The 10448-nt window shown below is 42.6% G+C and overlaps 1 protein-coding gene across 1 annotated transcript in view; it reads right to left on the bottom strand.

The window, feature by feature from the left end:
• Positions 1-3401: 3401 nt before the first annotated feature.
• Positions 3402-10448, bottom strand: part of CHGB (chromogranin B) — a 12503-nt gene continuing 5456 nt past the window's right edge. Inside the window, exons 3-4 of the mRNA XM_019549077.1 lie at positions 8041-9848; positions 3402-4114 (exon numbers count right to left, since the gene is read on the bottom strand). Of these exons, the coding sequence (XP_019404622.1) occupies positions 4031-4114; positions 8041-9848 (1892 nt within the window). The 3' untranslated portion in view covers positions 3402-4030. The remainder of the gene's footprint in view (positions 4115-8040; positions 9849-10448) is intronic.

Genomic DNA, 10448 nt, shown 5'->3' with positions numbered 1-10448 from the left:
ACCAGGGTTCTGCTAAACAGTTTGAAAAACACTGATGTAGACCTAGCTGTCATTAACATATTAGAAACATCACAGCTCTCATTACTTATTGACTACAGGCACTGGGTTGGCAGAATCAAACAGGAGTGCACTCTGCATGAGAGGGAAGGCCTGGGCACGCTAACCCTAATCTCAAGAAGAAACAAATGGAGCTGTTTGAGAGCCATTGAATTTATTCCTACTCCGATTCTGACAAAAACCTTCAGGTCAATAGTACTAGAGCCTGCTTGCTGATAAATCTGAAAGAATCAGCATGGTCTCTGAGCAGGAGAGTTTTTTGTTGCCTGCTGTTACAAAAGTGCAGCATCAAGTAGAAACATCGTTGTTCCTGACAGCTTGGATTTCAATGGCAACTGCACATCAGCTACTTCAAAAAAAGCATCAGGCTGTAGAAAAGGGGCTGCTGCCTGGTGTTCTGAAAATATAGCAAACTTCTAGAAAGCTTTCAGTACCAGTGAAAGACTGGTTACAGTCATCTGAAGTGCCTTGTACAATTCTTTTGATGTTTTCAGTGTTGTCAGTTTGACGTATTTGTGGCTTGTTTTGTTTTTTTCTTTCAAGACCAGGCTGCTGGAATTATTATCTGGTCATCTTAGCTTTCACTTAGAAAAAGAGTAAAAATTTTCCAGGTCTCATCCTTGTAAAATAAAACTTGAAAATATTAACTTAAATATTCCAACGTTACATGGCAAATACAAACCTCAAAGTTTCCAGCGGCTTAACTAAATGGACTGCAACAGTTGTCAACTTCAGCAAACCACCATGGATTAACAGCTGTTTCAGCTGGAAACTCATCTGTCCAACCAGACAAGGAATTCAGACAGAATTTCCAGAAGATGCTTAAGGTGTCACAAACTTTAAAAAATGAAACCAAGTGAAGAATTTCTGCTTGCTCCCCTTCCCCTCCCTTGCCACATGTTCCAACAAGAAATGTTAGGGACTGTTTTGCTGTCTCATGCTACAGTACTTTAGCCTTTGAAATAACGAGATCAATAATCATCAAGCCTGCATTTCCCCGATCCTCTTAGCAGTTTATATGTCAAGCTTGCACTTAAACAGAGAGTGCCTAAATAGAGATCAATATTTTGCAAGCTAAATAGTATTTGTATACCACTTAGTCTCATTGAATGTGATTGTACATTTGGATAACCTTAATAAATTATACTTGGTCAAGACCAGAATATCCTCTGCTGTGGGAATCAAATACAAAAAAAGGTAATTGTTCATGAAAAGTTCACTTCTGTTAGTTTTCTGTGTCATCCATCCACCAGGCAATAGCAGATAAATAGGCAATGAACAGGTGATGCAATTATGTTCCTGGGATAAAACTAGAATAGGCAGTGTGTGCATTCAATATTGCTGGCCTATTATATTGCTAGGAATTACATTGTCAGCCTGTGGAATAACGGAAGCAGAAGAATCTGGCTGACAAACAGCAGAACTACCACAAGAGTTGGTTTCAGAGCCCCAACAAGCTGTTCCAACAGACGTGGTTCAGCTTTTCCAAAGGCATCTACCTGGAACCTTCAACAGCATTTGTCTGAAGTCAAAGCTTTGTCTGGGATGACTTAGGTAGGGGGAGAGTTGACCCTGCCTTGAGCACTGATGATCCCTAGAGGTTCTGTTCCAGCCCTATTTTTTATGATTCTATAGACCAGGAGTATCAAAGATACAGCCCACTGACCAGATCCAGCCTGCAGAGCCCTATCCTCTGGGGGCTCATGTTGGATTTATGTGCTACTGTGGCTGCACAGGGAGCATAGCGCTGATTTGGTGAGTGTAGTGGGCTGCACCCCAGGCCACACTTCAGGCTGGACTGGGGCGTGGGCTGTGCTTTGGGCTGGGCTGGGGCATGCATGCTGCAAGCTGTGCTCTGGGCCGCTGCACGTGTCACCTGCGTCCCTAGACAGCACTAGTTTGTGGTCCCACTCTGGCCCAGGACCAGCCCCATAGCACCAGATGGTTTGATGCCCCTGTTATATGCATATACATTGCTGAAAGCTTTATTATATTTATTATAAATCAAATGACAAAGTTTGAGCTAAAACATCATCAGGCTTGCTGAATTCTTGATGTTGTAGTTGCATGCTTCAGTATGTTATTTTTTTTAAATTTTAAATTAAATTTTAAAGCAAAATTTCACTGAATTTTAACTGTTGTGCTACAGTCATCTTAGCTGTTCATATTCAGTGCTAGACAAAGACAACCTAGAACCTGATGTTAGAACACTAGAAAAGTGGATTTGTCACATTTCTGGCAGCTTCTGAAATTTACTACTTGCTCATAACCATTGCTTTTAAAGATGTTTTTTCCTTTTGTAATAACAGGAGGGACAAAAACAGCATGTTGTGTTACCCTTACTGTGCTGTGCTACACATCTTAAAAGAAAGAAGTTTGGAAGAAGTAGGCAAGCCAGGTATTTATTGTTGGGATATTTACATTCTAGAACCATGCTCCAACCTCTGTTAAGTTTTTGACAGCTATCCCAGTGAACTTCTGCCCTCCTTTGAAACTGGTGACAAACCTGCTTTTGATTTAAGTGGAGCCAAAACTTCTATCTCCCTTCCCAAGATCTTTTACGGGACATACTCAAACCTTTAAATGCTTGTATTAAATTGAAGGGGATTAGTATATGCCTATATGTTTGAAGGTTCAGACCCTTACTAGGTACTTCTCTTTTGAACTATTTTGCAATTTTGGATTTAAGATTAAATGTTTTAACAAGCAGATGGCTACTTTGATTAACATAGAAGGATAACAGATGCCTCATATTTATCAATAATATGACATAAATAGAAGCACATTCAAATGTTAGTAGAGCATCCCTCATCTTGGCATTACACTGAAAAAAGAGATGCTAATACAATAGAATCCTTTTCTTCTCTTAACATTTGGTTTAACCTAGATCCAAGATTCCCATAGTAGTCAGAACTATTTATGGGAGAATTCTGTATGCTGCTTTGTGTCACATGATTCACAAAGAGCTGTTTTTAGCAACCTCCTCATTGTTCTGAGCAAGTAATCACTGTTGTCCAAAGCCAAACTCAGCATCAGCACCTGATTCACAGGGAAACCTGCATCTAAAACTTCTGATTTTGTGGAGCCCTTTTTAACCATAGTCTGGTCTCTACAGGATTAACAAAGCGCTGTAGGAAGGATTGGCGCTGTGGAGCAGGCTGTGTAAAAACAACATAGTTGGTGAGGAGCTGCTTACCAACATATGTAACAGGACCACCAAGTGAGGTGGTCCTCAGTTCAAAGAAGCGTGGGTATACTCCAGTCCTACATTTACAACCTAATGCAGAACAGACCAGTTACAAAGCATTGTGTATTTCCAAAATTACTGACCAAAATACAGCTGGTGATGCAGTATGCTTATCTTTTTAATGTATGTTCAGCTCCTTGCTAATTTTACACCACAGTAATTCACAATGGATTAAGTTAACTGATTCAACTTATAGAGCTCCTGGCATACTTTTGCATGCACTTGCTATCTTGAAACTGAAGAAAAAGACACACTGTTCTATATTAACCTTTAAAAAAATATCCATAACTTACATTTCAGTGTTGTGTATAGATCTATTTGTCTGATCTGGGTTATTTGACAGTAACCACAGAATTGTAAAACCAAAACACGTCAGGCAAGGAGAAGGATTTGGTCCTAGATCAATGTTTTTATTATTTCAAACTCTCAGACAAATATTTCTGAAGAACACTGACACAAATATTTGCACAAGCATATTAAAAATATCTGCTTTGCATGTAAGGTTATATGTTAGAATTCATGCTATTCAAATCTCAATAGCATAATGGCAAATTAAAAACATTTCCAGCAGTATAAATCACTACACTTGAGTGGACAGTAAACTGCATTTCCTGTTTTTTTAGGACAAATTACACTTCAGTGGCAATTAATTTGCCAAGCTATATAGGTACTGAGTGAGCAAAGCTAAACCTAGCTTTGAAATGCCACATCACTCACTAATGATCTTCATCCTCTCCTGTTGTCATTGAACTTCTCTGCAATCTTCTGCAGTTCCAAATCCATGGCAGCCAAATTTTCCAGTTCCTTTTCCTGTGAAGTATCAATACCAAGATAACTTTAGAATGCGGTATTTCATATCATTCATCATCATATGAAACTCTAATTATAGGATGTCACTTATCACTGTTTATCCTACTTATTTGTGAGGATGTTTACACATGCATTTGATCTCAGAGCAGTTTACTTGCGAGGAAACTACTCACAAGTAAATGTTCCCGGGCAGGCATCTACATATGCAGGGATCTAGAAAAGATTTGCTGCTCACGGCAGCAATCTGCTTCTGCCCCACCTGGCCCTGCACTGGCCCCCTGCAGCAGCCAGTGTGTGCATGTGTAGACATGCACGCTTACTGCACAGTAAACTGCTCTACTGCACAGTAAAGCATCTTGTGTAGATGCACCCTCTGGGGCCTGAATTTTTCTTGAGTGAAGAATTCCAAATAGGGTCCATGGTGCAGAGAATTTTATAGTGGACTAAGGAGACATTTAACCTAGCAGCGACTTTATGGGCATTTTTACACACCTGCTATGTGTTTTAGTTCAAAAGCGTGCCACCATTTTCTCATCACTGACATGCATTTCACCCCTTATACAACTGCAAATGTCACAGGGCCAGGCACTTTTACTTGTAAAAATGCCCATAAAGTCACTGCTAGGTTAAATGTCTCCTTAATAGAAGGTGCTTTAATTCAAAAGCACACAGAAGGTGCTTTAGTTCAAAAGCACACTGCCACCATTTTCTGTGCACTGATGCACATTTCGCCGCTTATATAACTGCACACAGCGCAGTACAGCTCATGTGCAGAACAGACTCGATGAATTAAGTTGGCTCTGAAGCAGCAAATCTCCAGCGCATCACGGGATAAAAAAGGTATGTGTATAAATGCCCTATATTTCTAGTGGGGTTGGAGTGTTGTTATAGCCATAATAGCCCAGGAAATAATGGAGAAGCAAGGATTTTTTTTCTGGTATCTTACTGGATCAACTGTATAGTTGGGAAAACTGTTGGACAAGCTTTTGAGCATCAAATGTCCTCCCTCAGGTCACCTCAACAAGGGTACTTGGTGCCCAAAAGCTTGTCCAATGGCTGTCTCCTCTTCATGTTTTTATGAATATTATATGACTTCTTAAATACCTGTGAAGTAACTTTGTAGTTGGGTGCCCAGGCCCTGGCAGGAAGCTAAGTATGATTGGGGAGGGGTTTAATGTATGATTGGGGTGGGATCCCAGCCCAGGTGTGCCTAGAGGGGGAGGGAGGAAGCAGCCCCTGCTAGGTTTGTCCCCAAAGGGGGTGGAGGGCACGACACTGGTAGAGGCAGTGCCTTGGGCAAAGGTGGGGCAGGGAGGGGGATTAAACACCCCTGTTTTCCCTCTCATGCACAGGCACGGGGCCCTCAGCCCGCACAGCCAGTCCAGCTGCCAGGGCACCCACCCACAGCTGCAGCAGCATTGTCTCAATGCCACTGCTTAGCCACCCTCCACTGGAGTGCGCTGAGCCAGGCTGTCACAGAGCCGCAGCTGGCTGGGAAAGGCCCTCTCCCTGGGGTTGGGACTATCCACTATCCATCTTCCTCACCTGGGGCTCTGCTGAGGGCAGGCATGGAGGGACCGGGCTGGGCTGCACCATGGGGGCAGAGCTCTTCCTAGTCAGCTGTGGGAGCCAGAAAATCTGGGTGCACAGCTCCCACAACCCCAGCCCGAGCCACAGTCAGCCTGGATGGGCCCTACCCCTACAGCCCAGCCTGGGCCAGCCCCTCTGTGCCTGTCCTCAGCAGTGCCTGTGGACCAGCCTAGCTCAGCCCCACAAGCCCCAACCTCAGCCATGGGTGAGGTGGGCTGATGGCGGGACCATGCCAACCGGTGTCTGACCACACCTCCACCCCTGCCACTGTAGCAGTGACTGTAGGGAGAGGCTGTTCCACCCCAGCCAGACAGATCCCAGCTGCAGTTCTCTAGGGGGAGATGGGAGGGAGGGTGAATAAATCTCCTCCCTGCCCCTCTGCCTCAGGGGCCCATACTTTGGGGCGGAACTAGCCCTGCTCTCTGGAGCAAAGAGCACAGCCCAGCCCAGGGCTGAAAAGCATATTGGGATGCTGGGGGAACCTGGTTTAACTTAAACCAGGAAGGGGTCTAGGACAGAAATTTCATAAACCGGTTTGACCCAAATCAGTTAAGTCTGATGCTACATTCAACCAGGTTTATCTTAAACCAGTTTTAACCATTTTAAAACTGGTTTATGTGCACTGAACTTCTGTTCTGTTACAGGTTTAAACCAGTTTCTGATCACTTAAAGTGGTTTATGAGTAACTTCTGTCCTTAGCCCAGATGGACAGTGTATAGTCAGCTAAGCATGCTCAGTCTATACATGCAGGCTTATGCACCCACAGTGCAGAGGCAGGGCCAAAAACACACAGGGTAGAAAATTTCCATTTAGGTGCCTCAAGGGACAGAGAATTCTATCTTAGGTTGCTAAAAAATCATGTTTAATAAAAAAGTGAAAAAAATGAATTAGGTATATGAATAAGCAGGAACTTGCCACTTTGACCTTCCAGACACAAAATACCTGAATCTCTGAAAGATTTCCTTGTATTACCTGCTATTTACTATTATCTATACCAGTTCCTGGAATCTTACACATACCGGTATAAAAAATTGTCATTTTCCTAGGTGAACAGGGAGGCTTTAACATTCACGTGCACTTTTATAGAATAATGGAAATCACCTAGCACTGCTAGGTGTTCAGTTATACCTAAGGTATGCAGTGCATGTCATCCATTATATCACCTGCAGGGGGTGATCAATCTCATTTTATAACTGATAAGTTTTATAATTGATATAGTTTTATAAATGATAACATCATTTAATTAAAAAGGCTGTACTATACCCAGACTTCAACTCTCTAACATATAGCAACCTCCCTAGCTCTGTGTAGTCTCCTGTTCTGCCTGCTACCCTACCTGTGCCCAAGGATTACACCAAATATCCTTGATATCTGAGATGGTGCCTAACTGGAGTTAGTGTTTCAAAGGTTGATGGCCCTATTATACCAAGTATTTTAAGAACACTTGTAGTTTATAGCATTTCCCATGCTACTAGACCTCTAGCACTTGAAATCGCATCCATTTGGGAAAAAGGCCTGCTCAAACTCTTTAGATGTCAGCATAAGCTTGTTGTGATCTCAGTGGTTCTATCTGATGATACACATAAGCATAATATGAATGAAGAGGAAATTCACACCCACAGAATCACAATTTTCCAAGGAAAAGATTCATGCACCTACTGATGAGTATTAAGAGGACTGTTCTCTCTCTATTTTCACGTGAACACAACTCAGTTAACTTCTGCTACCAAAAATATCAGGTGCTTCATGCGCTGCTGCACCCACCACATACGTGCTGACATTCTGGTTTCTACAGAATGGCCATTTAAATGGCAAATATGGGAATAATGGGAATGACATGCAGGAATTGTCCAAGACAACTATGGGCCAAATTCTACTCTTGCATTACACTCAAGAAGTCAAGCAGTCAACAGATCTAGATTTAAATCAAGCCAGGAGCAACTGTTTTGTAGAGTTGTTTGATTATTTCAGCTCTTGTTCTAGACACAGTTTGCAGTTGCACTCTGAAAGGTCCTGTGCTGGCTAGGACCCTGCTAAGTGAAAGATGTCCTTTCCCAGGTCTTGTTGTAGAAGAACAGGGGCCTGTGCAGACACCTGTACTATCTCTCTAAAATGATTTTAAAAAGGGCACAGCTGTGTAGTTCCAAGGTATCCTGTCAGGCAACACTGATTCATATCAGCTGAAGATCCATTCCTGGAGGGAACAGACATCAGCAACGTCTCTGTGATCATTCCCCTTTGCAATTCCACCAACATTCCTGTGGTGCTAAGGGCTGAGCACGTTGTTAAGTTAACATCAGTTTCACTTGACTTTTCAAAGAGACTCAAGCACTTACCTCCTCTGCTGTCAGGGGCCTCTGGCTCAGATTTCCCTTGTCACTCCGGATAACATGACGCTTTTTCATGTCTTCTCCAGAACTGTATAGTTCTGGAAACTCAGCAGACTTCTTCCTGTAATTCAGAAGCTGGGCGAGTTGATCCATTCTGCTGTATTGCCTCTTCATATCAAATTTGTGGATCTTTCCCAGATTCCTTTTCTCACTATGCCCACGATTCAGGCTATCCAGAAGTTGCTTTTTCTCCCACCAGTCATAGTCGTTATATTCAGGAAAGAAGTTCTTTTCGCTCAGGGTGGGTCTGCCTTCCTCTTCGCTCTCCCGAATCTGACCTCTTGTATTGTCCTTTTTTTCCAAATGCCTGCTTTTCCACTGGAGACGTGAGTAGAAAGGGCCATATGAAGTTGTGGCTTTCTTCTCAGTCTCTGCAGGGAGATGGCTCTTATACTCTTCCTTTTCCCCATACCTTACTTTCTCCATACTGTCTTCATCAAATTGTTTTTGTTCCTCACTGTGAAGACTCTTTTCTATTTCTTCTTCCTCCTGGCTGTTTCCAAGATAGTGCCTTTTCTCTTCACTGTACCTCTCCTCAGTGCCATAGTGCCTTGCCTGCCCTTTACGCTCTCTGCTGTATAGATCTGGGACCTCCTCTTCTTCACTCTCTTGCAGGTGGTGTCTCCCTTCACTGTGATGCCTCTTCTCATTCCTGTTGCCATGAGTCTGGTGCTTATCCACATCTTCTTCACTGTCTTCACTGTGACGTGTCCTTCCTTCATGATGGTGTCTTACTGCCTCATGTGATCCACCATGGTGCCTCTTGTCCTCATGCCGTTTTTCTTTGCTTTCCTCACTGTGGTGATGCCTCTTGTCTACCTCTTCACTGCTTTCTTCGCTCTGCCACCTCTCTCTGTACTCTTCACTCCCATGGCCAGCGTGCCTCTTTTCTTCCACTTCTTCAGAACTGTGTCTCCCATGAAAACCCCTCTTCTCCTCATGATGATGCTCAGGCTCTTCATACCGGCGCTTCTGATAATGGCTCCTTTTATCCCATAAAGGGGTCTCTTCACTGGATTCCATTTTTTCACCATTGTGATCTCTCTTCTCTTCAGAGAAATCACCCTCTCTGTACTTCCTGTGATAATGTTTTGGTCTGTAGCGTCGCTTTTCCTCCCCAGCTTTTTCCATCTCCTCAGATTCTTCATGCCCTCTATGCTGATAGAAGCTACGTTCTTTAGATTCATGATGGTACTGTTCACTGCTTTCCTCCTCTTCCTCCTCCTCTTCTTTCTCCTCACTTTCCTGGCTGTTCACCCTTTCCTCTGAATGCCTATGCCCCATGAAGCGTTTGTCATCTCTGTCAAGGAATTCCCCTACACGTTTGGCTGCAGTATGGGATTTTTTGTCTATAAGCTCATGCTTTGAGTCTTCATCATGATGCTTGTTTTCTTTGCTTTCTTCTTCACTGTCATAGTGTTTTTTATAGCCATTCTCCTTCTCTTCTTCCTCACTTCTTATTTCTTCCTGATGATTGTTTTCCTCCTTATAGGTTCCACCTTCAGGAGAAGGATGACCCTGGGCCAAAGCATGGAATTTCTCCTCCTCTTCCCTACTCCTGTCTTCCTCATGATGGCGTTTCTCCTCCTCAGGTCCTTCCATGTCTCTTTTAGACTGTTCTTCATTCTGACTTTGCTCTTCTTCCACACTCACATGTTGATGTTTTTCATCCTCTCCTGTTTCTTTCAGATGCCTTACTTCAAGTGGTTCATCTGCATTTTCATTTTTTTTCTCTTCTCTGTCATGCCTAGCACCTACAATATTAAACATATTTTAAAATAGTAACCTAACTCTCCATTTCCACATTATTCAGTATAAATAGTAATGTGACAAATAGGGCTTGCCAATTTTTTAGTTTAAAAAATAATCTGTTGTTCCTAAAGTTGATCATTTTAATGCTATGAATTTTTTTCATCAAAATCAAAACATTTTTGAAAATTTGCCTTTAAATTGTTTCAAAATGTCTCATCTCAGAACAGTTTCTAGCATACTTTTTACTAGCTGTGGTACTAAATATTTGTCATTCCTCATAAAATCTATGGAAGTTCTGGGTTCTTCACACCTTTGAAAGCCAGTCCTTAACTGTTCAGCTCCATGCAAGTTAAGATGATTTCAAGTGCCCTAATAAATAGAACTAACATTGTTATAATCTATTCAATTTTTTTCAAAAATTCTATTTAAAAAAAGTAGGGGTGCACCAACACCAATGGCCAATTTTTAATGAGCCATATTAGCCGATATCAATATGCAGCTGGGTAGCATGGAGAGCAGCATCTGGTTGGTAAGTCTGTTGTGGGGGGAGGGAAGGGGGCAGACTGAGGTGGGGCTGGGGCAGGGGCAGGTGCTGCACAACT

Source organism: Crocodylus porosus, unplaced genomic scaffold (assembly GCF_001723895.1).
Source record: "Crocodylus porosus isolate Cpor-Errol unplaced genomic scaffold, CroPor_comp1, whole genome shotgun sequence".
In the NCBI taxonomy this organism is placed as follows: domain Eukaryota; kingdom Metazoa; phylum Chordata; order Crocodylia; family Crocodylidae; genus Crocodylus; species Crocodylus porosus.
Note: the sequence above shows the minus strand (reverse complement) of the source record. Positions and strands in the feature narration are given on the sequence as shown.